The sequence below is a fragment of the Doryrhamphus excisus genome, chromosome 11, assembly GCF_030265055.1.
Source record: "Doryrhamphus excisus isolate RoL2022-K1 chromosome 11, RoL_Dexc_1.0, whole genome shotgun sequence".
NCBI lineage: Eukaryota > Metazoa > Chordata > Actinopteri > Syngnathiformes > Syngnathidae > Doryrhamphus > Doryrhamphus excisus.
In genome coordinates this window covers 20,382,203-20,410,004 of record NC_080476.1, presented here as the reverse complement: position 1 = coordinate 20,410,004, position 27,802 = coordinate 20,382,203, and the positions used below count along the sequence as shown (strand labels likewise).

General features: G+C 38.3%; 2 protein-coding genes and 1 long non-coding RNA gene across 5 annotated transcripts in view; 1 reads left to right on the top strand and 2 right to left on the bottom strand.

Moving 5' to 3' along the window:
* Positions 1-543: 543 nt before the first annotated feature.
* LOC131138572 (ribonuclease P protein subunit p25-like protein) lies at positions 544-3,210 on the bottom strand. The gene has a single exon (XM_058087596.1). It carries the CDS (start codon positions 1,794-1,796, stop codon positions 1,140-1,142), a length of 657 nt encoding a protein of 218 aa, XP_057943579.1. The 5' UTR covers positions 1,797-3,210; the 3' UTR covers positions 544-1,139.
* Positions 3,211-3,353: 143 nt separating this feature from the next.
* LOC131138570 (protein mono-ADP-ribosyltransferase PARP6-like) overlaps positions 3,354-27,802 on the bottom strand; it is a 32,159-nt gene continuing 7,710 nt past the window's right edge. For 2 of the 3 annotated variants that reach the window (XM_058087592.1, XM_058087593.1), the window contains exons 3-16: positions 20,063-20,194; positions 19,874-19,969; positions 19,714-19,806; positions 16,938-17,063; positions 16,794-16,859; positions 15,554-15,621; positions 9,529-9,577; positions 9,288-9,400; positions 9,141-9,213; positions 8,980-9,049; positions 5,421-5,500; positions 5,289-5,346; positions 5,120-5,204; positions 3,354-5,037 (exon numbers count right to left, since the gene is read on the bottom strand). In XM_058087592.1, the coding sequence (XP_057943575.1) occupies positions 4,941-5,037; positions 5,120-5,204; positions 5,289-5,346; positions 5,421-5,500; positions 8,980-9,049; positions 9,141-9,213; positions 9,288-9,400; positions 9,529-9,577; positions 15,554-15,621; positions 16,794-16,859; positions 16,938-17,063; positions 19,714-19,806; positions 19,874-19,966 (1,071 nt within the window). In that variant the 5' untranslated portion in view covers positions 19,967-19,969; positions 20,063-20,194 and the 3' untranslated portion in view covers positions 3,354-4,940. The remainder of the gene's footprint in view (positions 5,038-5,119; positions 5,205-5,288; positions 5,347-5,420; positions 5,501-8,979; positions 9,050-9,140; positions 9,214-9,287; positions 9,401-9,528; positions 9,578-15,553; positions 15,622-16,793; positions 16,860-16,937; positions 17,064-19,713; positions 19,807-19,873; positions 19,970-20,062; positions 20,195-27,802) is intronic. The other variant, XM_058087594.1, reaches the window with a different exon arrangement.
* The window catches only part of LOC131138573 (uncharacterized), a 67,486-nt gene continuing 64,782 nt past the window's right edge, over positions 25,099-27,802 (top strand). The window contains exon 1 of the long non-coding RNA XR_009132106.1: positions 25,099-25,217. This is a non-coding gene — a long non-coding RNA (uncharacterized LOC131138573). The remainder of the gene's footprint in view (positions 25,218-27,802) is intronic.

The following is a 27,802-nucleotide window of genomic DNA, read 5'->3' as shown; positions in this document are numbered from 1 at the left end:
ATAGCCTGGAGCCGCAAAACGTTGTATGTTTAAAACAACATTGGAGGGAAAAAAAAAGACGAGTTGGAGTACTCTTGCTAGTACTGGAGATAAACTTTTGTTTTTAAATGAGCTCTAATTTATTTTTTAGAATCGTCAAATAACTCATTAATAATAATTAATAACTCAAATAACTCAAAGTATTACTCATTTCCCTTCATGTTAACCTGTCAGAGAGAACTGGATAGCATCCTGTCTGCTCATTCAGTCACCAGTCAGAACTCAGTCAGGATGCATTCATGGTCTCACACAAAGTTGGATTTTTGTAAACTCATAACAAAGACGTGCATTTTCACCACACGGGTGCTAAAAAATATTCAAGCATTGCAAAGGGAGCCGCAACAAAGAGGCTGGAGAGCCACATGCGGCTCTGGAGCCGCGGGTTGCTGACCCCTGATTTAGACAAACAACCATTCACACTCACATTCATACCTATGGATAATTTGGAGTGGCCAATTAACCTAGCATGTTTTTGGAATGTGGGAGGAAACCGGAGTACCCGAGAAACATGCAAACTCCACACAGAGATGTCCTAGGGTGGAATTGAACCCCTAGCTGTGGCCTCCGTTCTAACCACTTGTCCACCGTGCAGCCCATACTATATAATATGTCTAATCTATTAATATTATTGGTTCTAATTAATATTGTGCTAGTTGGTGTGATATTTGGCATAGGATTCCACTTTAATAGTAATAGTAATAGTAATAGTAATACATACAGATAATAGTGTACCAATGTTAAAAAGCACATACTTTTTACATATTCCTAATTTACTTATTATGTCCTTTCTGTTCTGCGTGTAGTTTGGTGCTTCTCTGAATTGTCCATTGGTCTTAAAGTGAACGTGAGTGGTTGCTGGTCCATATACGGAGTACATGTTCCCTGCGATGGGCGTCCAGTCCAGGTGTACCCCGCCTCTGACCGTCAGCGAGGATAGGCTCCAGCTTACCCGGGACCCTAACGATGACCAGCGGTACAGAAATGGATGCATAAGGAGCAGCTTCTCTATCTGGATGGGGGTAGTAGTCTTCTTCTCTGCGGTTTTTAAGGACCTACATCAAAAACAGGTTCTTCTCTGTCTAGAGCGGACCGGCTGGTTGCTAGTTGAACCGCCTCTTTCTCTCGCCATGTTTTTGTCCTGGTAAGCCGACTAGGCCACCCTGAAATGGATTTGTCAACGGAGGCACACTTTGACTCCAGTCTTCCATACGTATTCGCTTAGCCGAGGGTGGCCCATGCGGCGTCCGGGTCACGCCTTCACATGTGTCCGTGTCCTCTGTGATCGCGGTATGTGGAGGTTGGTATCCGGGCTCCTGAGCGTCGAGAGGGTCTTTGGACAGCAGGATACAGATGGCAGGGACTGTCCTCTGCCTGCTTCCACCCGCGTCTCCGTCTCCGTCTCCGTCATCTTCCCAAACCTCATTCACTGTCTTGTAGTAGAGCTTGGAGACCTGGTGGAGTCCTGCCACTTTGCGTTTGAGGATCTCCACACAAGTGATGGTCTTAGTGACTCCTCTGTCCGAACCGGTGAAGACGACCTGTCTCAGCGATGTCTCGCTGTTTTTGCCTTGGTCTTGCATGCGAGCTGTTGCGAAGCGCAGTAAATTGCGGATCTTGCTTCCTTCTTTCACTCTCATGTGGAGAAAGTCCGTGGCAAGTCCAGGAATGGGATAGGGACTGCTGTCTTCTGTGCGGCTCACTCTCCTCAAGTTCTTCTGACTGAGTGAAGTTCTCATCTGATCCGTTGGTTCCGTCATTGTTTACAGTCCATAATGTGTCCAAACATCCGTCATTGTGAGGTAATGAAGAAAAAGAAGAAACATGGACATGTCTTTGTCTACTTCTACCTCTGATGTGAAGGACATCCTCGCCCGGTTCAGCAGGAGGAGAGTCGATGCCAAGAAACACCCACGAGGCTCCGAGAGAGGCATGTGGAGTGGCACAAAGAGCTCTTAAAGGCACATGCGGCATTCTAACTCATTAATGTACGCTGGCGTTGGCCGATCAAACTTCATTTACACCCTGAAGCCGCAGGAATTTTGCGAATGAATACGCATGATTAAATGTGACGCAACGAGGCGTGCGCTTGTGCACAACTCAATTGTTTTATTGTGCAATCAATCATTCAGAAAGTTTGGGTGTTTGATGCCCATACGAGTCTGGTAATCATGTCCGTATCCTTTGCACCAGAATCAGGAAGCCATATGGTCGTCCTTTGGGCTAATGCAACCTTGTAGTCAATCTATCGCCTGCTGGGATGACCCACTAAATGGCTGCTGTACTATGATGTCACTACTATGTCATCACTTTTTTGGCCTAAATGTCTTTAAAACAGCAATGGCAGCCAACCACGCCGACGGGAGAAGAAGGGGTGGCAGCTGTGGGGCTCATATGGAAGCACGGTAGTGTTATAATGTTGCCTTTCTGCCTCACAGGAGGGGACGCATCCTGCGGTGTTTGCTAACATGAACAATAAGCACGCTGTCGTTTGTTCAAATTAAATGCAAGACTAAGTAAATGACTTTAAATATTACTTTTAAATGCTCAAATACAGTAAACCTCGGATATATCGGATTCAATTGTTCCCACTGGTTTTGTCCGATATAAGCGAAATCCGTTATATGCGTATACCGGAAAATGTCAGTTTTACGCATATATCGGATTTATATCTGGTATATGCGTAAATCGGATTTTATCCGTTATAAAAAGGCACTTCCTTGACTATTTTTCCAATGTACCAGGCAACGCTGCAAATGACGTCGTATAGCGGCCTGTCACGATTCGGCGAATCGGAGCGCCACGATGCGGCCATCCGATATATGCGAGGGAAATTTCATGGAAATGCATTGGAACGGGACTGGAGATTTTGTCCGAAATAGGCGAAATCCGTTATAAAAAATCCGATATATGCAATGAATTTTTATTGGAAATGCATTACAGAAAAATTGGTTCTTTTTTATCTGTCCGTTGTGAGCGAATTTCCGATATATCCGAGTCCGATGTATCCGAGGTTTACTGTACTAAATACTGTGACGGTGTGAAGAGTTGATGAATGAGGAAAACATGAGAGAAGGAAAAGTCTGCTGTGGACCGGGAAGTAGCAAAGATTGGTAAAGATTAACAGTCTGAATCACAGTGTCATCCTAGTAAGAAATTTTTCCCAACACTAAATTCATCACACAGCAACTTAATACACAAAAGGTGTTTTTTAAGTTTGAAATGACAAAAAACCCAAATTTTTCAAAGTTTGAAATGAAATGAACACTGCAAAGAACACAACTAAACATCCAGCTGCAGCACAATGTTTTGGCATGAACTATAAATTCATTCATTCATTTTCTACCGCTTATCCTCACAAAGGTCGCGGGGGTGCTGGAGCCTATCCAAGGGCACATATAGACAAACAACCATTCACACTCACATTCATACCTATGGACAATTTGGAGTGGCCAATTAACCTAGCATGTTTTTGGAATGTGGGAGGAAACCGGAGTACCGGAGAAAAACCACACATGCACGGGGAGCCTGCGCGCTAACCACTCGGCCGTCGTGCAGCCACTATAAATGACATTTTTGCAAGTTTACTGTTCTCTTTCAACAACTCAAAGAATGTACAACAGGGTCCCAGAGGATAAGCGGTAGAAAATGAATGAAGGAATTTATAGTTCATGCCAAAACATTGTGCTGCAGCTGGATGTTTAGTTGCGTTCTTTGCAGTGTTCATTTCATTTCAAACTTTGAAAAATTTGGGTTTTTTGTCATTTCAAACTTAAAAAACACCTTTTGTGTATTAAGTTGCTGTGTGATGAATTTAGTGTTCTTACTAAGATGACACTGTGACTCAGTCAACTCGTCAATTGCGAGGTACTGGTTGATCTTTGGGACTCTAATGGTGAAAGAATATTGGGAATTTTTTTTTTTGTTACGTTCAACGCTCGCCTCTGGGAGAGAAACCAACAGACATGCATTTTGAACACTGAACACACTCGTACGCCTCCAAAATATCTCACGCTTCAGGATGGGTTGAATCCCAGACAAGCAGGTCGATTTGAAGAAAGAGTCTTTTAATATCCGTTCTACCGCACACAGCAGCCATAAGGCAAAAATGCAATAACAGAAAACTATTGTGCAATAAATTATTAATGCAACTAAAAGCACCATATTAAAGACTAAATACGGTATCTAATTATTGGCGAAAGACTGGGAGAAGCTATGGAACGACGCCCCCCTGCCACCAAAGGTGTAGCACAGATAAGCTTGTCAGGTAGCTCCTCCCATCAGGACCGCCAAGGTCTGAAATGACGACACAAAACCGTACAGGAAGCTCGGAAGGAAAACCAAAGCAAAACAACCAAAGAGAAACCAACAGGCTGCTCACCTGAAGCAGCTAATTGGTGTCACTGCAGGGCGTGACAAAAGGTAATCATTGGCTATCCTCGGTGTGTCATCATCTCATTTGCATATCATTTGCACAGATGTTGTAAAATAGTGTCGGAAAAAAGGGCTAACCTCGTAGTGACTAAAAAGATCTGAATTAAGATTGGAGATTGAGGACTTTCTTAAATGGACCCTTGCATTGAGTTATGGACTCCTGCAGAGCAGCTACGGCTTTCTAGATCTTCCGGATTCTGCACCCCTTCCAGCAATGATTCCTTGGATTTCCTGCCTACCGCCCAAGAGGTGTGTGTAACTTGACTCCGCCCCCGCCCCACTGTGATTGGTCACTCTCCCAAACGTTCCCAAGGACCCCCGTGTGTTTACTGAGTGCAGGCCGTGTAAGGAAGTTCAGGTTTCATTGATTTCGGGGCTCACTTCCAAATGCTCAAACCTCATGATCTACTTTGGCATCAACCCCAAAACGTCATGTGACCACCTGTATGGTACGTATATCCGTCCTTTTTTCAGCTTGGCCTGGTTGCAATGACGTGTAAAATTTGTCTCTGAATGTCGGAGTCCTGAGTGTTGATGTGGACATCTCCCACGCGGCCGTTTTCATACCTGAGACACAAAATGGCGGCACGTTGTTTCAAGGCAGACGCACAATGTTGCGCTGAAGTTGGCGTGCTTCGGTTGCACTTACACAAACAGGAAACGTGTGCACACGTGGTCGGATACGGGGCACACCCACACGTTCCCGTGCTTCTTGAGGTCCTTTGTGGTTATTACTGTTTATATAACAAACACAAATGTTATGCAAAAGAGTGGAGTCAAATTAATACAAATAAAAAGCTTTTCTTGGTGATACCAACCTTCGCAAAGCGCAACACAGTTTAGGTTCCTGCTTTGCAGAAACCTGCCAGGCGGATCCTGCAACAATGAGATAATATCACGTTTAACACGAACATTTGGAAGATACAAGCTCGATGTAAAAAGTGGCTTACCTGTTGGACTTTATGGATGTGGTTATATTTCTTCAGGAGGTCCTCCTTGGTTGGTATCTGGTGTTGCCCCTTCCCCATGTCTGATGAAGAACATTGGAAGGTACAGACGTACAGCTGAAGCTTACATACATTCATTTTCTACCGCTTATCCTCACGAGGGTCGCGGGGGTGCTGGAGCCTATCCCAGCTGTCAGCTGTGCGAGAGGCGAGGTATACCCTGGACTGGTGGCCAGCCAATCACAGGGCACATATAGTAGACAAACAACCATTCACACTCACATTCATACCTATGGACAATTTGGAGTGGCCAATTAACCTAGCATGTTTTTGGAATGTGGGAGGAAACCGGAGTACCGGAGAAAAACCACACATGCACGGGGAGCCTGCGCGCTAACCACTCGGCCGCCGTGCAGCCACTATAAATGACATTTTTGCAAGTTTACTGTTCTCTTTCAACAACTCAAAGAATGTACAACAGGGTCCCAGAGGATAAGCGGTAGAAAATGAATGAAGGAATTTATAGTTCATGCCAAAACATTGTGCTGCAGCTGGATGTTTAGTTGTGTTCTTTGCAGTGTTCATTTCATTTCAAACTTTGAAAAATTTGGGTTTTTTGTCATTTCAAACTTAAAAAACACCTTTTGTGTATTAAGTTGCTGTGTGATGAATTTAGTGTTGGAAAAATGTTCTTACTAAGATGACACTGTGACTCAGTCAACTCGTCAATTGCGAGGTACTGGTTGATCTTTGGGACTCACAAGAGGCGGGGTAGACCCTGAACTGGTCGCCAGCCAATCATAGGGCACATATAGACAAACAACCATTCACACTCACATTCATACCTATGGACAATTTGGAGTCACCAATTAACCTAGCATGTTTTTGGAATGTGGGAGGAAACCGGAGTACCCGGAGAAAACCCACGCATGCACGGGGAGAACATGCAAACTCCACACAGAGATGGCCGAGGGTGGAATTGAACCCTGGTCTCCTAGCTGTGAGGTCTGCACGCTAACCACTCAAAATGGGCATGAATGTCATGTTCATTTTGGACCTATAATAATTATTATTCCAGAGTGGAACGATTACACAACATCTTTGGTGAGTTTTATAAACAGGAAGGGTTTGTGTCTGTGTGTCACACAGGCTGGATGACAAGAGGCGTCACTCTGCATCTGATTCGTTATAAAATGAAGCGATATCACTGTTTTTTTCTACCTAATTATGCATTTTTGGCATTGTGCGACTTATGTATGTTTTTTTTCGACCTAATTATGCATTTTTTTGGCTTTGTGTGACTTATACTCCAGTGTGACTTATGTATGTTTTTTTCTACCTAATTATGCATTTTTGGCCTTGTGTGACTTATACTCCAGAGCGACTTATGCATGTTTTTTCTACCTAATTATGCATTTCTGGCCTTGTGCGACTTATGTATGTTTTTTTCTACCTAATTATGCATTTTTGGCCTTGTGTGACTTATACTCCAGAGTGACTTATGTATGTTTTTTTCTACCTAATTATGCATTTTTGGCCTTGTGTGACTTATACTCCAGTGCGACTTATGTTTTTTTCTACATAATTATGCATTTTTGGCCTTGTGCGACTTATGTATGTTTTTTTCGACCTAATTATGCATTTTTGGCTTTGTGCGACTTATACTCTGTGGCGACTTATGTATGTTTTTTTCGACCTGATTGTGCATTTTTGGCATTGTGCGACTTATACTCCAGTGCAACTTATGTATGTTTTTTTCTACCTAATTATGCATTTTTGGCCTTGTGTGACTTATACTCCAGTGCGACTTATGTTTTTTTCTACATAATTATGCATTTTTGGCCTTGTGCGACTTATGTATGTTTTTTTCGACCTAATTATGCATTTTTGGCTTTGTGCGACTTATACTCTGTGGCGACTTATGTATGTTTTTTTCGACCTGATTGTGCATTTTTGGCATTGTGCGACTTATACTCCAGTGCAACTTATGTATGTTTTTTTCTACCTAATTATGCATTTTTGGCCTTGTGTGACTTATACTCCAGTGCGACTTATGTTTTTTTCTACATAATTATGCATTTTTGGCCTTGTGCGACTTATGTATGTTTTTTTCGACCTAATTATGCATTTTTGGCTTTGTGCGACTTATACTCCGTGGCGACTTATGTATGTTTTTTTCGACCTGATTGTGCATTTTTGGCATTGTGCGACTTATACTCCAGTGCAACTTATGTATGTTTTTTTTCTACCTAATTATGCATTTTTGGCCTTGTGTGACTTATACTCCTGTGTGACTATGTATGTTTTTTTTCTACCTAATTATGGATTTTTGGCATTGTGCGACTTATACTCCAGAGCGACTTATGTATGTTTTTTTCTACCTAATTATGCATTTTTTGGCTTTGTGTGACTTATACTCCTGTGTGACTTATGTATGTTTTTTTCTACCTAATTATGGATTTTTGGCCTTGTGCGACTTATACTCCAGAGCGACTTATGCATGTTTTTTCTACCTAATTATGCATTTTTGGCCTTGTGTGACTTATACTCCAGAGTGACTTATGTATGTTTTTTTCTACCTAATTATGCATTTTTGGCCTTGTGCGACTTATGTATGTTTTTTTCGACCTAATTATGCATTTTTTGGCTTTGTGTGACTTATACTCCTGTGTGACTTATGTATGTTTTTTTCTACCTAATTATGGATTTTTGGCCTTGTGCGACTTATACTCCAGAGCGACTTATGCATGTTTTTTCTACCTAATTATGCATTTTTGGCCTTGTGTGACTTATACTCCAGAGTGACTTATGTATGTTTTTTTCTACCTAATTATGCATTTTTGGCCTTGTGCGACTTATGTATGTTTTTTTCGACCTGATTGTGCATTTTTGGCTTTGTGCGACTTATACTCCAGTGCGACTTATGTATGTTTTTGTTCTACCTTATTATGCATTTTTGGCTTTGTGCGACTTATACTCCGTGGCGACTTATGTATGTTTTTTTTTCGACCTAATTATGCATTTTTGGCATTGTGCGACTTATACTCCAGTGCAACTTATGTATGTTTTTTTCTACCTAATTATGCATTTTTGGCATTGTGTGACTTATACTTCTGTGTGACTATGTATGTTTTTTTCTACCTAATTATGCATTTTTGGCCTTGTGCGACTTATACTCCAGAGCGACTTATGTATGATTTTTCTACCTAATTATGCATTTTTGGCATTGTGTGACTTATACTCCAGAGTGACTTATGTATGTTTTTTTCTACCTAATTATGCATTTATGCAAACAACCATTCACACTCACATTCATACCTATGGACAATTTGGAGTGGCTAATTAACCTAGCATGTTTTTGGAATGTGGGAGGAAACCGGAGTACCCGGAGAAAACCCACGCATGCACGGGGAGAACATGCAAACTCCACACAGAGATGGCCGAGGGTGGAATTGAACCCTGTTTTCCGTATGAATAAACCATAAAGGGCCCAAAATGAATGTGACAGTCATGCCCATATGAGCGTCTGAGTATTACGTTAAAATGCTGTGCATATTCATACCAGAATATCCAAAGGAGATGCTTGAGATTGGGCTTAAATAGATGCCTTTGCCGTACGCTGCTCCATGCATCTTTTAAAAGGACACACGTGTAAATAACAGCAACACTTTATATATAAATACATAAAGTGTGTATAAATGTTTACATTTTCCACGGTCTCACCTGAAACTTGGTATTGGAGGCATTAACAAGTCCAGTCCTTAAAATAGAATGCCAGTTTTCAATGTGGGAACCACTGGGAAAGAAGGAATGTGTTGTCAGGATGAAATAAAGTCGGAATTGGAATGAAAATGTGTTGATTTTGCTCACTGGAAAGCAAAAGTGCTGCCATAAAGCTTGCGGGCGGTTTGGAAACGAGCCTCTTTGCTGGGGGGGCTGCTGATGAGCAGGAACTGGTGAGGCGTGTGCATGAACGCCACTTGCTGTTGGCCAGCCAGGAAGGAAAAGAAATGATTTCAATTTCCAGTGCTTTACTACTGCTGTATTGCTAAAGTACACGATTACTGTACTACTGGTTGTCTACGACTAGCACGGCTCAGCTCGGTCCTACCCTGCTGGCTGGGAGCTTGACGATGTGAGATCTGTTACTGGATAAAATCCTGACATGGAACATTAGAAAAAGAAAAGCAAGTGTTTGCCACATGAGGTCCACGTGCACAATACCACATCCTGAATTAGCATTAGACAGGTCACGCCTCATGTTTACTATTGTGGTTTTTGGAATGATATTGCATCATATGTATTGCGGCTTTAAGCCGCACAAATGGCCGCAAGGTGACAAAAGTGCATTTGATAAGAATTTGAATGAAAAAAACAAACATGGCGGCAAGGAGGAGGTGGAAGAGCACGGAGGAGTGTAGCGTGCTGAAGGTTTGCATAGTGGGATGTTTTAAGGAATGCACACATACACGGTTCAATTCCAAATGTGGAAATTGTAAATAGTTCATGGTGTTATATTTGGATATAAGTTTTATTTTCATGGAAAACCACCTTTGTTTTCTTTATGTTGTGGTGTAGTGTTAAATATGTGGTATATACTATGTGGTATACTATATGTGGTATACTATATGTGGTATACTATATGTGGTATATATATGTGGTATATATATGTGGTATATATGTGGTACATATGTGGTATATATGTGGTATCTATGTGGTATATATGTGGTATATATATATGTTATATGTGTGGTATATGTGTGGTATATATATGTTATATATGTGGTATATGTGTGGTATATATGTGGTATATGTGTGGTATATATGTGGTATATATGTGGTATATGTGTGTTATATATGTGTTATATGTGTGGTATATGTGTGTTATATATGTGGTATATGTGTGGTATATGTGTGGTATATATATGTTATATATGTGGTATATATGTGGTATCTATGTGGTATATGTGTGGTATATATGTGGTATATATATGTTATATATGTGGTATATATGTGGTATATATATGTTATATATGTGGTATATGTGTGGTATATGTGTGGTATATGTGTGGTATATATGTGGTATATATATGTTATATATGTGGTATATATATGTTATATATGTGGTATATATGTGTTATATGTGTGTTATATGTGTGGTATATATGTGGTATATATGTGGTATATATATGTTATATGTGTGGTATATATGTGGTATATATATATATATGTTATATATGTGGTATATATGTGGTATATATATATATGTTATATGTGTGGTATCTATGTGGTACATATGTGGTACATATGTGGTACATATGTGGTACATATGTGGTACATATGTGGTACATATGTGGTACATATGTGGTACATATGTGGTACATATGTGGTACCTATGTGGTACATATGTGGTACATATGTGGTACATATGTGGTATCTATGTGGTATCTATGTGGTATATATGTGGTATCTATGTGGTATCTATGTGTTATATACGTATGTGGTATATATGTGGTATATATGTGGTATCTATGTGTTATATATGTGTTATATACGTATGTGTTATATATGTGGTATATATGTGGTATCTATGTGGTATCTATTTGTTATATATGTGTTATATACGTATGTGGTATATATGTGGTATAGTGTTTAGATATTTGAACTGTCATAAAAGCAAACCAATGTCTTTTCAAAAAGCTGCTTTTCCTCTCTTTTTTAGTTGAGAACTGACATTTTCCTCAAACTTACCTAACTTACCGTATTTTCCAGACTATAAGTCATACTTTTTTTCATAGGTTGGCTGTTCCTGCAACTTATAAATGAAAAAAGTGTTTATGTTCCATAAACACTGGACACCTTTTCTGTTCATGTTTATTTTTTGTGTAGCTGAAAAAGCATTGTGTTAGCATATCTTACATCTGTTCAGCCTGTTCTCTATTCTTTTATTCATGTTGGGGCTTATGTATGTTTTTTTCTACCTTATTATGCATTTTTAGCCTTGTACGACTTATACTCCAGTGGGACTTATGCATGTTTTTTTCTACCTAATTATGCATTTTTGGCATTGTGTGACTTATACTCCAGTGGGACTTATGTATGTTTTTTTTTACCTTATTATGCATTTTTTGCCTTGTGCGACTTATACTCCAGAGCGACTTATGTACGTTTTTTTCTACCTAATTATGCATTTTTGGCATTGTGTGACTTATACTCCAGTGGGACTTATGTATGTTTTTTTTTTTTTAGCTAATTATGCATTTTTTGCCTTGTGCGACTTATACTCCAGAGCGACTTATGTATGTTTTTTTCTACCTAATTATGCATTTTTGGCCTTGTGCAACTTATGTATGTTTTTTTCTACCTAATTATGGATTTTTGGCCTTGTGCAACTTATACTCTGGAGCAATTTAGGTATGTTTTTTTCTACCTTATTATGCATTTTTGGCCTTGTGTGACTTATACTCCAGAGTGACTTATGTATGTTTTTTTCTACCTAATTATGCATTTTTGGCCTTGTGCAACTTATACTCCAGTGCGACTTATGTATGTTTTTTTCTACCTAATTATGCATTTTTGGCCTTGTGCAACTTATACTCCAGTGCGACTTATGTATGTTTTTTTCTACCTAATTATGCATTTTTGGCCTTGTACGACTTATACTCCAGTGGGACTTATGTATGTTTTTTTTTACCTAATTATGCATTTTTTGCCTTGTGCGACTTATACTCCAGAGCGACTTATGTATGTTTTTTTTTCGACCTAATTATGCATTTTTGGCATTGTGCAACTTATACGCCAGAGCGACTTATGTATGTTTTTTTTGACCTAATTATGCATTTTTGGCATTGTGCGACTTATGTATGTTTTTTTCTACCTAATTATGCATTTTTGGCATTGTGCGACTTATGTATGTTTTTTTTTCGACCTAATTATGCATTTTTTTGGCTTTGTGTGTCTTATACTCCAGTGTGATTTATGTATGTTTTTTTTTCGACCTAATTATGCATTTTTAGCCTTGTACGACTTATACTCCAGTGGGACTTATGTATGTTTTTTTTCTACCTAATTATGCATTTTTTGCCTTGTGCGACTTATACTCCAGAGCGACTTATGTATGTTTTTTCTACCTAATTATGCATTTTTGGCCTTGTGTGACTTATACTCCAGAGTGACTTATGTATGTTTTTTTCTACCTAATTATGCATTTTTGGCCTTGTGCAACTTATACTCCAGTGCGACTTATGTATGTTTTTTTCTACCTAATTATGCATTTTTGGCCTTGTGCAACTTATACTCCAGTGCGACTTATGTATGTTTTTTTCTACCTAATTATGCATTTTTGGCCTTGTACGACTTATACTCCAGTGGGACTTATGTATGTTTTTTTTTACCTAATTATGCATTTTTTGCCTTGTGCGACTTATACTCCAGAGCGACTTATGTATGTTTTTTTTCGACCTAATTATGCATTTTTGGCATTGTGCAACTTATACGCCAGAGCGACTTATGTATGTTTTTTTTGACCTAATTATGCATTTTTGGCATTGTGCGACTTATGTATGTTTTTTTCTACCTAATTATGCATTTTTGGCATTGTGCGACTTATGTATGTTTTTTTTTCGACCTAATTATGCATTTTTTTGGCTTTGTGTGTCTTATACTCCAGTGTGATTTATGTATGTTTTTTTTTCGACCTAATTATGCATTTTTAGCCTTGTACGACTTATACTCCAGTGGGACTTATGTATGTTTTTTTTCTACCTAATTATGCATTTTTTGCCTTGTGCGACTTATACTCCAGAGCGACTTATGTATGTTTTTTCTACCTAATTATGCATTTTTGGCCTTGTGTGACTTATACTCCAGAGTGACTTATGTATGTTTTTTTCAACCTAATTATGCATTTTTGGCATTGTGTGACTTATACTCCAGTGGGACTTATGTATGTTTTTTTTTTTAGCTAATTATGCATTTTTTGCCTTGTGCGACTTATACTCCAGAGCGACTTATGTATGTTTTTTTCTACCTAATTATGCATTTTTGGCCTTGTGCAACTTATGTATGTTTTTTTTCGACCTAATTATGCATTTTTGGCATTGTGCAACTTATACTCCAGAGCGACTTATGTATGTTTTTTTTGACCTAATTATGCATTTTTGGCATTGTGCGACTTATGTATGTTTTTTTCTACCTAATTATGCATTTTTGGCATTGTGCGACTTATGTATGTTTTTTTTCGACCTAATTATGCATTTTTTTGGCTTTGTGTGACTTATACTCCAGTGTGACTTATGTATGTTTTTTTTCGACCTAATTATGCATTTTTGGCATTGTGCGACTTATGTATGTTTTTTTCTACCTAATTATGCATTTTTGGCATTGTGCAACTTATACTCCAGAGCGACTTATGTATGTTTTTTTGACCTAATTATGCATTTTTGGCATTGTGCGACTTATGTATGTTTTTTTCTACCTAATTATGCATTTTTGGCATTGTGCGACTTATGTATGTTTTTTTTTCGACCTAATTATGCATTTTTTTGGCTTTGTGTGACTTATACTCCAGTGTGATTTATGTATGTTTTTTTTTCGACCTAATTATGCATTTTTGGCATTGTGCGATTTATGTATGTTTTTTTCTACTTAATTATGCATTTTTGGTAGTGTGTGACTTATACTCCTGTGTGACTATGTATGTTTTTTTCTACCTAATTATGCATTTTTGGCCTTGTGCAACTTATACTCTGGAGCAATTTATGTATGTTTTTTTCTACCTTATTATGCATTTTTAGCCTTGTACGACTTATACTCCAGTGGGACTTATGTATGTTTTTTTTTACCTAATTATGCATTTTTGGCCTTGTGCAACTTATGTATGTTTTTTTTCGACCTAATTATGCATTTTTGGCATTGTGCAACTTATACTCCAGAGCGACTTATGTATGTTTTTTTTGACCTAATTATGCATTTTTGGCATTGTGCGACTTATGTATGTTTTTTTCTACCTAATTATGCATTTTTGGCCTTGTGCAACTTATGTATGTTTTTTTTCGACCTAATTATGCATTTTTGGCATTGTGCGACTTATACTCCAGAGTGACTTATGTATGTTTTTTCTACCTAATTATGCATTTTTGGCCTTGTGTGACTTATACTCCAGAGTGACTTATGTATGTTTTTTTCTACCTAATTATGCATTTTTGGCCTTGTGCGACTTATGTATGTTTTTTTTCGACCTAATTATGCATTTTTGGCATTGTGCGACTTATACTCTAGAGCGACTTATGTATGTTTTTTTCGACCTGATTGTGCATTTTTGGCATTGTGCGACTTATACTTCAGTGCAACTTATGTATGTTTTTTTCTACCTAATTATGCATTTTCGGCCTTGTGCGACTTATACTCCGGAGCGACTTATGTATGTTTTTTTCTACCTTATTATGCATTTTTGGCCTTGTGCGACTTATACTCGGGAGTGACTTATGTATGTTTTTTTCTACCTAATCATGCATTTTTGCCCTTGTGCGACTTATACTCCAGTGCAACTTATATATGGTTTTTTTTCTACCAAATTATGCATTTTTGGCATTGTGCGACTTATACTCCTGAGCGACTTATAGTCCAGAAAATATGGTAATTTAAAGAATGGAAGAAGGGAGAAACCTCCTTTTTTCTGTAGTCTTTCTTTTAGTATGTTCCATGTTCATATAACCATAGAATATTCTGCGTTGCCTTGAAAGATCATTGGAAATCACCTAAAACGACCAGTTGTATTTTGTTAAATGTCTGGGATTGAATGAGCCATTCTGCCTCTCACCCGAAAAAAGTTGGCATAGCGAGGCCATAGAAGATGAATGGAGTGTAGAGGTGACAATAGGGGTGCTATTTCTAGTGTAGATGTCTCTAATAATGTTAAAACTGTATTTAGAATATCCAAAAGTTTTTTCTATGCTCTAAACATGAAAATATTGAATTTGAATGTGTAAACTTTCAGTCATTCCAATGAACTGCGATAAATGAGCGACGACTGTAGCTCTTTTTCATCTTCAAGGACATGAATTCATGATGCATGCATACCTAATGAAGTGGCCAGTGTGTGCAGTTGCTAAAATCCTGATCTCCTTTGTTCTTACCATTGTAGAAGAGGAACTGCAAGAGGGTCCATCCTGTCCATCTGCTTTTTAATGTCAGAATAAGGACCCTGCGTATAGATTGGGGAACGGTGACATTATAGCCAGGAAAGGCAAATGGGGACAAGATAAGATAGGTATGCCCTTATTAGTTGCACATGGGGAAATTTCCCTTCCCTGGACTTCACCATGTTGCCAAGACACCACCGACAGGGGTCTCAAACATGCGGCCCGCGGGCCAAATGTGGCCCGCAGGACACTAGTTTGAGGCCCCCGCCTTGATATGAAAGTTTAAAGTTTGATATGGATGCTGTATGGTATCATGTACCCAGAAAAAATGATTACGTTTGATTCATGTTCATGTTAAGGGTTAAATAACTGTTAATAGTTATCCTCCCTATCCGTGCGGAAGTGGTAAGTTTTTGGCTATTTAAGTTTAAAGGAAATAACTTGAAGGCTACCGTTTAGGTCGCTAGCGCTCTAGTTTGCGAGTTAGCATGTGTCTCAAGACCCTGCAGTTGCGCAATATGTTGTAAATAAAAAGAGTATAAATGTGACTATAGTCGTGTTTTGTCATGTCTACAGGGCTCTAATAATGCTTTGTTCATTTTCATCTGAAAAAAATCATTTGTCTACCCACCAACTATATGTGCTTTCTTAACTTTTTAATTATTTGCCGTTTTATTATTATTATTATTGTATTTATTACTGATTGATTGATTTTCTTTATTCTTGATCTTATTTTGTGTAGAAAAATAAAAAAGAAGATATTTGAGAACAGTGGAATGTTTTATCAGAGCTTTTCTTGTAGAAAATTTTAATAAATTTTAATAAATGCATTTTTGCCTCGCCCAGACCCTAGCTCCAGTGGCCCCCAGGTAAATTGACCCCTGGTCTAGAAGGAGCTGAGCATCACAGTTGTTTTGGCTTGTTACGGTTCTGTCCACATCTCCAGGCGCTTTCAACCCCTGATTGAAACCTCTGTTCTTCTGAGTGGTCATCTTTAAGGGGTTGAATAATTTTGTCAGTGAGCAAGGCATTAAAAGGGCATTTGTTATTGTATTAGAATAAATATTGCTGTCATTTTAGTTGCATTTAGTTATTTTAGAACTCCTTGAAAGATTTTATTCTAAACATGATTTCAATGTTTTTTTTTTTATTTCCAAAAACCCTTTTCCTGCAATGGGTTGAATAATTTTGAAGAAACTGTATTTACACCATATAGTACAAGAGTACCTCTCACCTGTGCCATCCTCCGAATGAACAGGATACTGTCCAGGGCTTTTTGTAGCCTCTCGTAGCTCTTTCTCTGTGATGAGAAAAGAACTTCTTCATCTTAAATTGATCATCGCGTCATACAAAGATGACAGCAGAGTTGTCATAATACCTTCGGACTAAAAGCCAGAATTTTGGGGTTGTTTGGATCTGCAACGGATGGGTAAGGTTCAAATATAATGTTCTTGCGTGGGGACTGTAGAGCCGCCCTGCACATGGCAACCAGCAGGTCCACCACCTGTGGAGCAGAAACAGTGTTGCGTTTACGTACGGGAAAAACACACGGCCACTGCAATCATGATGGAATAAAGCGGGATCCCAAGTGCAGAAATACATAAGCAGCATAGCCGTCATCAAACGTACGTACATTCTTTATATGATGCACAACTTCAAGTATTTCCTTGAAACTTAACATACAACCTGGCAACGTGGCTCGAGCCAACCTTTTGATGGTTTAGGTAGATTTTTTTAATGTTGTTATTTGATGTGGTCTGCTGTTCACCCCCTCTTTGCCTCCTCTACTTTCACCTTAGCATTCATCTCTCTGTACTCCCGTCTACTCTCCTCAGTCCTCTCCATGTCCCACTTCTTCTTAGCTAACCTTTTTTGCTGTATACACTCCTGCACCTCCTCATTCCACCACCAAGTCTCTTAGTCTGCTTTCTTTCCAGATGACACACCAAGTACTCTCCTACCTGATCCCTGATCACATTTGCTGTAGTTGTCCATTCATCTGGAAGCACCTCCTGACCATCCAGAGCCTGTCTAACTCCGGCTTAAAACACTCTTCTTGTTTCAGCTTCCACCATTTAATAATAATAATAATAATACTAATAATAATAATAAGAAGAAGAACAAGAAGAAGAACAAGAAGAAGAAGAAGAACAAGAAGAAGAAGAAGAACAAGAACAAGAAGAAGAAGAAGAAGAAGAAGAAGAAGAAGAGGAAGAAGAGGAAGAAGAGGAAGAAGAGGAAGAGGAAGAGGAAGAGGAAGAGGAAGAGGAAGAGGAAGAGGAAGAGGAAGAGGAAGAGGAAGAGGAAGAGGAAGAGGAAGAGGAAGAGGAGGAAGAAGAAGAGGAAGAAGAAGAGGAAGAAGAAGAGGAAGAAGAAGAGGAAGAAAATAATAATAATAATAATAATAATAATAATAATAATAATAATAATAATAATAATAATAATAATAATAATAATAATAATAATAATAATAATAATAGGTCAGGGCAAGCACGGAGTGAATGGGGCAAAGAGTTCCAGAGGGTGGGGGCAGCGATGGAGAAGGCTCTGTCTCCCCAGGTTGGGAGCTTGGTCTTACAGGGGAGTGCCAGGAGGTTGGAGTCTGAGGAGCGAAGGGGACGCGGGGGATTGTGTGGATGGAGGAGGTCTATGAGATATGGGGGGGTCAGATCGTGGAGGGCTTTGTGGATTATGAGAAGAACTTTGAAGTGAATGCGTTGGGGGACGGGAAGCCAGTGGAGGTTTTGGAGGACAGGGGTAATGTGTGGACGGGAGCGGGTGGAGGTGAGGTTGTGAATATATTGTAGTTTGTTGAGGGTTTTGGAAGGTGTACCGTAGAGAATGCTGTTGCAGTAGTCCATTCTGGTTGGGATGAATGCATGGATCAGGGATTCAGCGGCAGAGAATGGAAGTGATGCAGTCCGGGTTAATTGTTTGATGTGGGGTTCAAATGAAAGGGTGGGGTCCAGGAGGATACCAAGGTTGCGGATGAGCGGGGATGGAGTGAGGGTGGCGCTGTCAAATTGAAGATAGAAGTTATGGGGGGGTGTTGGGATGTTTTTGGGATCGATGATGATAATATCTGTTTTGTCACTATTAAGTTTAAGAAAATCTTGATATCATCTAAGCAGTTGTTGAGGGTGGAGTAGATGTTGGAGGTGATGGAGGTGGTAGAAATGTATAATGTATAATATAAATATCATGCGTAGCTGTGGAAATTGAGGCCATGTCGACGGATGATATTGCCAAGTGGAAGGATGTAGAGCAGGGGTGGGCAAACTTTTTGACTCATGGGCCGCATTGAGTTAACAAAATTGTGCGGGGGGCCAGAACATATATTTAACACACATGATTTTACGCTTATAATTTTAATAATTTTAATAATTTTTAATATTTTTAAAATATTTTTAAAATAAGTTTTAATATTTTTTTAATAATTTTCAATAATTTGTAATAATATGTAATAATTTTTAATAATTTTTAATAATTTTTAATAATTTTTTAATAATTTTTTAATAATTTTCTAATAATTTTCAATAATTTTTAAATAATTTTTAATAATTTTTAATAATTTTTAATAATTTTTAATAATTTTTAATAATTTTTAATAATTTTTAATAATTTTTAATAATTTTTAATAATTTTTAATAATTTTACGCCTTGAATTATTTGTCTAATTTTAATTGTCATACTATCAGCTATATGTTCTTGTTTCCTTTTTTTCAGGAGCACTTTAAACATCAGACCACATCAAACTACGATTTTTTTTTAATTTTTTTTTTACTGAATAAGACATCCGACTTGAAAGTCATGTTGCCAGCTGGTATGTTAAAAGTTGAAATACTTAAAAGCAACTGGCGGGCCGGATTCAAACGTTTGGTGGGCCGCATGTGGCCCCTGGGCTGTAGTTTGCCCACCCCTGATGTAGAGGATGAAGAGAAGAGGACCAAGCACCGAACCTTGGGGAACACCTTGAGGTAAAGGGGCTACGGAGGAGGAGCACGGACTGTTGCCAGGCCAGAGATGAATCAGCGATATTGGGGCTGGTTTTGAGGCGGGACAGGAGGATAGAGTGGCTAACGGTGTCAATAACTATATTTATACTTTGAGGATTGGCTCAACTTTTACACAAGAACAATCCTGGAGATCCTAACCTCTGCACCCGTGGCGACCTCCTCCGTGGCTTCTGCCATAACCCCCATGGTGTGATGGGAGAAGACGCAGAGTTCCCTGGTGCACACCGCAGGCTAGGAACGCAACACAACACAATAAGAGTGCGGTTTCATAAACAGGGGGTTGCCGGGCGGAATTTACCTTCAACATGGGGCCGTTCTGGAAAACGTGTCTCTCATCACAAACCACGCAGTATTCGTTCAACGTAGCCATTCTCTGCTCTGCATACCTCATAACCTGTGGACATACCGTATTTCATTTTAAAAATCATTCAAAAGATATCTCAGCAGAATAAAGCATTTTTGCAGTCTTTCATTTTTTTTTTTTCACCTGCACCAGGAAGCCATGTTGGAGCGTTGGGGTGGTCTTACAATGCCCGATGGCCTGAGAGAAGAACAGGAGCTCAATCAGCTGCTTGGTGCTGAGTTGAGCTGATGATTTCACTCCTGACACCACCACTCTCTGAGGAGGAAAAGATACAGACGACTGATCAGGTACTAAACATGGACTACATCAGGGGTGGGCAGACATTTTGACTCGTGAGTTAACCCTCCTCTTGTGTTAGGGTCGGCATCGACCTGTTTTACATTTTAGTGCATAAAAAGAATCACATTTGTTTATTGCATCAAGGCTTTTTTCACTTTGTCAGGAAACTATTTCAACAAAATAAAAACAAAAAAAAATATTTTTACTACATTTTAAAATAGTCTGGTTGAAATTATGACCACTGTATTGTTAGGGCGGGTTTGGACCCGGTTATAATAATATGACTATAAAGCAGGGGTGGGCAAACTACGGCCCGGGGGCCACATGCGGCCCACCAAACGTTTGAATCCGGCCCGCTAGTTGCTTTTAAGTATTTCAACTTTTAACATACCAGCTGGCAACATGACTTTCAAGTCGGATGTCTTATTCAGTAAAAAAAATAAATAAATAAATCGTAGTTTGATGTGGTCTGATGTTTAAAGTGCTCCTGAAAAAAAGGAAACAAGAACATATAGCTGACAGTATGACAATTAAAATTAGACAAATAATTCAAGGCGTAAAATTATTAAAATTATTAAAAATTATTAAAAATTATTAAAAATTATTAAAAATTATTAAAAAATTATTAAAAACATTATTAAAACATTATTAAAAATTATTAAAAATTATTAAAAATTATTAAAAATTATTAAAAATATTTTTAAAATATTAAAAATCATTAAAATTATTACAATTATTAAAATTATAAGCGTAAAATCATGTGTGTTAAATATATGTTCTGGCCCCCCGCACAATTTTGTTAACTCAATGCGGCCCATGAGTCAAAAAGTTTGCCCACCCCTGCTATAAAGCAATATTTAAGCCGAAACTGAAATCATAAGTGTACAATTAGCCAACACAATGACAACCAGCTCCTCTTCTCATCATGGAAGCTTCAGGGGATTCTCATTTGGACCGCTTTTCCAGTATACCAGCAGAAAAACAAGGTCCAGACATGTGAGGGGAATTCACTCATTTGATTGGCTGATTTACAATTTGGATCATGGAAAGAATAACAAGAAGTACAGTGAACCAAGATCTGGACCTGGTCTGCTTTTTCATTTCACTTTATACTAAAGTTCTGTTGCTGAAAACAATCACTTTTTCTACCTTTTCTTGACATGAATATATATGGGTCAAAATTCACCCCAACACCATACATGTTTCTTTAGTGATTCATACTAAAATTAGAAAATAAATCAAACTAATTGATTTAAAAGATATGTTCTATATCCCTCAGTAATAGCCAGGTAAGAAATTTATGAATATGATTCTTTTGAGGTTCATTTGACCATTTTTGTAAATAGAAATGGAGGGGTATAGTGACAAAAAAAGGCCTCCATGCCCACACCAAAAGTATTAAAAGCAACATTTTCATGGATGAGGAAGCCTAAGACGGTAACCAAGACATGAGAAGCAAATTTGATGGTAACTTATTGTTTTTAGTGTATTTTATAGCTGATTTAATACACGGGTCAAAACTGACCCGTTAATATAAGAAATGATACCAGAAATCTAACACAAGAGGAAGGTTAACAAAATAGTCCAGGGGGGCAGAAAATATATTTAACACACACACACACTATTTTACATTTACAATTCTAACATTCTGCATTGAATTCATTGTCTAATTGTATCTGTAAAAGTGTCCTATGCCCCTTTTTTAGGAGCACTTTAAACATCAGACCACATCAAATTACGAAATAGAATTTGACATTTTTTTTTTCGACTTGCAAGTCATGTTGCCAGCTTGTATATTAAAAGTTGAAATACTTAAAAAGCAACTGGCGGGCCGGATTCAAACGCTTGGTGGAGCGCATGTGGCCCCCGGGCCGTAGTTTGCCCATTCCTGTACTACATACACAAGTATTTTTTATCATATGGGACCCCATCATCACCTCTTTTTGCCTCTCGGGCAAAAAAACATAAAAGAGGTAAATTACCGTATTTTCTGGACTATAAGTCACTCCGGAGTATAAGTCGCACAATGCCAAAAATGCATAATTAGGTCGAAAAAAAAACATACATAAGTCGTCACGGAGTATAAGTCGCACAAAGCCAAAAATGCATAATAAGGTAGAACAAAAACATACATAAGTCGCACTGGAGTATAATGGCACAAGGCCAAAAATGCATAATAAGGTAGAACAAAAACATACATAAGTCGCACTGGAGTATATATAAGTAAAATCTTTTGCAGGTAATTTATTTTCCAAACTACTTGACCAAAACAGACATTACGTCATCTTGGAAGGCAGGTTGTAACAATAAAAGAATAGAGAACAGGCTGAATAGATGTAAGATATGCTAACACAATGCTTATTCAGCTACACAAAACATAAACATGAACAGAAAAGGTGTCCAGTGTTTATGGAACATAAACACTTTTTTCATTTCAAAGTCGCTCTGGAGTATAAGTCGCAGGAACAGCCAACCTATGAAAAAAAGTGCCACTTATAGTCCGGAAAATACGGTATATCTTCGTATCTTCATTCAGGTTGATAAAAACGTATAAATAAGTCGGCTGGGATGGGCTCCAGCTTCCACCCACGATTGGAGTGAGTGCTAACAAGTGGTATAGAAAATGGTACATACAGTGAAGAAAATAAGTATTTGAACACCCTGCTATTTTGCTATTTCTCCCACTTAGAAATCATGGAGGGGTCTGAAATTTTCATCGTAGGTGCATGTCCACTGTGAGAGAGATAAACTAAAAAGAAAAATCCAGAAATCACAATGCATGATTTTTTAACAATTTATTTGTGTGATACAGCTGCTAATAAGTATTTGAACACCTGAGAAAATGAATGTTAATATTTGGTACAGTAGCCTTTGTTTGCTATTACAGAGGTCAAACGTTTCCTGTAGTTTTTCACCAGGTTTGCACACACTGCAGGAGGGATCTTGGCCCACTCCTCCACACATATCTTCTCTAGATCAGTCAGGTTTCTGGGCTGTCGCTGAGAAACACGGAGTTTGAGCTCCCTCCAAAGATTTTCGATTGGGTTCAGGTCTGGAGACTGGCTGGGCCATGCTAGAACCTTGATATGCTTCTTACGGAGCCACTCCTTGGTTTTCCTGGCTGTGTGCTTCGGGTCGTTGTCGTGTTGGAAGACCCAGCCACGACCCATCTTCAATGCTCTGACAGAGGGAAGGAGGTTGTTCCCCAAAATCTCACAATACACGGCCCCAGTCATCCTCTCTTTAATGCAGTGCACTCGTCCTGTCCCATGTGCAGAAAAACACCCCCAAAGCATGATGCTACCACCCCCATGCTTCACAGTAGGGATGGTGTTCTTCGGATTGTACTCTTCATTCTTCTTCCTCCAAACACGCTTATTGGAATTATGAGCAAAAAGTTCTATTTTGGTCTCATCTGACCATAAAACTTTCTCCCATGACTCCTCTGTATCATCCAAATGGTCATATGCAAACTTAAGACGGGCCTTGACATGTGCTGGTTTAAGCAGGGGAACCTTTCGTGCCATGCATGATTTCACATCATGACGTCTTAGTGTATTACCTACAGTAACCTTGGAAACGGTGGTCCCAGCTCTTTTCAGGTCATTGACCAAGTCCTGTCGTGTAGTTCTGGGCTGATTCCTCACCTTTCTTAGAATCATTGAGACCCCACGAGGTGATATCTTGCATGGGGCTCCACTCCGATTGAGATTGACCGTCATGTTTAGCTTCTTCCATTTTCTAATGATAGCTCCAACAGTGGACCTTTTTTCACCAAGCTGCTTGGTAATTGCTCCGTAGCCCTTTCCAGCCTTGTGGAGGTGTACAATTTTGTCTCTGGTGTCTTTGGACAGCTCTTTGGTCTTCGCCATGTTACAAGTTAAAGTCTTACTGATTGTATGGGGTGGACAGGTGTCTTTATGCAGCTAACGACCTCAAACAGGTGCATCTGATTCAGGATGATACATGAAGTGCAGGTGGACTTCTAATGGGCAGACTAACAGGTCTTTCAGGGTCAGAATTCTAGATGATACACAGGTGTTCAAATACTTATTTGCAGCTGTATCACACAAATAAATTGTTAAAAAATCATGCATTGTGATTTCTGGATTTTTCTTTTTAGTTTATCTCTCTCACAGTGGACATGCACCTACGATGAAAATTTCAGACCCCTCCATGATTTCTAAGTGGGAGAAATAGCAAAATAGCAGGGTGTTCAAATACTTATTTTCTTCACTGTATATATATATATATATATATATATATATATATATATATATATATATATATATATATATATATAATATATATGTGAAATATATATATATATATATATATATATATAGTATTATATTTCTAAGAGAAACAGCCTGTATCTCAACAGGTTTAAAAAAAAAAAAGAGGATTATTAGTGTCCAATTTTTCTCCTTAATTACACATTTTCTGCTTGTTTTTCGAGTTATCAAAAAATATTTCAATATTTACATTGTCTTGTATTTTCCAACTTTAAACGCATCATATTGTCTATTATTCTTCTAACACTACAATCTTTGAATAACTACATTTTCCCACAATTGCAACTTTTCAATTGACAGCTGTGGGCCACAAATGGCTACTGGGCTGCACTTTGGACACCCCTCATTGAATACATAGAATGCATCTTTTAACTCACACAATCAATATACCATGAGAAGTATTAAAAGTATAAACATTTAAGCCATAAGATATTGCATTAGAATCATGACGTTTAATATGAGAGTAGTTTTTAAGTTCACTTCCGCCCTAATAGTGTCTGCCTCTTAGGAGGAAAACAAAGCAGGACTGAGTCAGCCCCGTGACGTAGTTTCAGGGGGCGTGGCTTAAACTCCTCTCGGACCAATCACAGTTCACGCTGAAAAGTTGTAAACAAGCTTGACATGCTGGTTTCAAGCTCGACGTTCGGGTTTTAAAACTTATAAGACGAAGGTGCTTCACGTGAGGGGGCCGAAATGGACACGAGGTAAGTTAACCACGTGCTTTGGCACGCGCTTACTGTATGTGCGTATGTGTGTGTGCGTGCGCAGTAGCAGTGGAAGTAGTGGATCGTAGTGGTAGTGGATCGTAGTAGTACTGGTAGTAATGGTGCAAAACTCGTGCAAAACAGCTGACACGCAGGGTAAGATTGTCGGAGGGAGTCGTAGACGTAGTTGTTCCAAACCAAAGAGGAGAAAATATGACATCCGAACTACGAAGAACTACTAAATTGTGTGTTGTTATGACGTCACGGTGGTTTAAATGTCACAGACATGAGCACCAGTTGACTGAATGTTTTGCCTGTTGAATAAGAATACTGCAATGCTTGACCAACATACTCTACTGGTGAGGTAGTTTTGCTAGATAATCAGTGTTTCTGTGCTTGATTACCTGGCCTGTCGGGAGTAAATGGGCTTTATGTCATTGATCATGCAAATGGTGGTGAAGGTGTCACTGAATATCAGTCTATTTGAGACCGATCTGTCATTGGAAACATTATGTTCACACCTGAAAGTGTTGCTAATTCTTATTTTCAATTGGATTATATTTTTACAGTATTAAAGTTAGAGAAAAGCCTGATAATTGTAATCTGTTTTGAAATGGATTGATCAATATTATTAATAATGAAGCAGAATAACAGCTTTTCCTTTTTGGTATTTTTGTTTGTGTTCATTGAATTCTAACTCAATACAATAAATTAGGAAACAATTAGGAATATCCCTCTTACATTTAAATTGATTTCTTTATAAAATGTCAACATATACATGACTACATTATACATACATGTACAATATGACATATTTTTCTCAAACAATTGTATGCGATAAAATGGAATAAGGGATATATATATATTGTTAAATTCATTTGTTGTTAGGAATGGAACATGGAATATATGTTAGGGATGGAACATTTTCCCTCTGCTCTCAAGAAGCTTTCAACATATCCTGTTTGAAGCAGACGGAAAATAGGAATGGAATATGTTCCCTCTCCTTTGAGCAAGATATGTTGAATTATATTGTTAAATTAGTTTGTTGTTAGGAATGGAACATGGAATATATGTTAGGGATGGAACATTTTCCCTCTGCTCTCAAGAAGCTTTCAACATATCCTGTTTGAAGCAGACGGAAAATAGGAATGGAATATGTTCCCTCTCCTTTGAGCAAGATATGTTGAAATATATTGTTAAATTAGTTTGTTGTTAGGAATGGAACATGGAATATATGTTAGGGATGGAACATTTTCCCTCTGCTCTCAAGAAGCTTTCAACATATCCTGTTTGAAGCAGACAGAAAATAGGAATGGAATATGTTCCCTCTCCTTTGAGCAAGATATGTTGAATTATATTGTTAAATTAGTTTGTTGTTAGGAACGGAACATGGAATATATGTTAGGGATGGAACATTTTCCCTCTGCTCTCAAGAAGCTTTCAACATATCCTGTTTGAAGCAGACGGAAAATAGGAATGGAATATGTTCCCTCTCCTTTGAGCAAGATATGTTGAAATATCTTGTTAAATTAGTTTGTTGCTAGGAACGGAACATGGAATATATGTTAGGGATGGAACATTTTCCCTCTGCTCTCAAGAAGCTTTCAACATATCCTGTTTGAAGCAGACGGAAAATAGGAATGGAATATGTTCCCTCTCCTTTGAGCAAGATATGTTGAAATATATCGTTAAATTAGTTTGTTGCTAGGAATGGAACATGGAATATATGTTAGGGATGGAACATTTTCCCTCTGCTCTCAAGAAGCTTTCAACATATCCTATTTGAAGCAGACGGAAAATAGGAATGGAATATGTTCCCTCTCCTTTGAGCAAGATATGTTGAAATATATTGTTAAATTAGTTTGTTGCTAGGAACGGAACATGGAATATATGTTAGGGATGGAACATTTTCCCTCTGCTCTCAAGAAGCTTTCAACATATCCTGTTTGAAGCAGACGGAAAATAGGAATGGAATATGTTCCCTCTCCTTTGAGCAAGATATGTTGAAATATATTGTTAAATTAGTTTGTTGCTAGGAATGGAACATGGAATATATGTTAGGGATGGAACATTTTCCCTCTGCTCTCAAGAAGCTTTCAACATATCCTGTTTGAAGCAGACGGAAAATAGGAATGGAATATGTTCCCTCTCCTTTGAGCAAGATATGTTGAAATATATTGTTAAATTAGTTTGTTGCTAGGAACGGAACATGGAATATATGTTAGGGATGGAACATTTTCCCTCTGCTCTCAAGAAGCTTTCAACATATCCTGTTTGAAGCAGACGGAAAATAGGAATGGAATATGTTCCCTCTCTTTTGAGCAAGATATGTTGAAATATATTGTTAAATTAGTTTGTTGCTAGGAACGGAACATGGAATATATGTTAGGGATGGAACATTTTCCCTCTGCTCTCAAGAAGCTTTCAACATATCCTGTTTGAAGCAGACGGAAAATAGGAATGGAATATGTTCCCTCTCCTTTGAGCAAGATATGTTGAAATATATTGTTAAATTAGTTTGTTGCTAGGAACGGAACATGGAATATATGTTAGGGATGGAACATTTTCCCTCTGCTCTCAAGAAG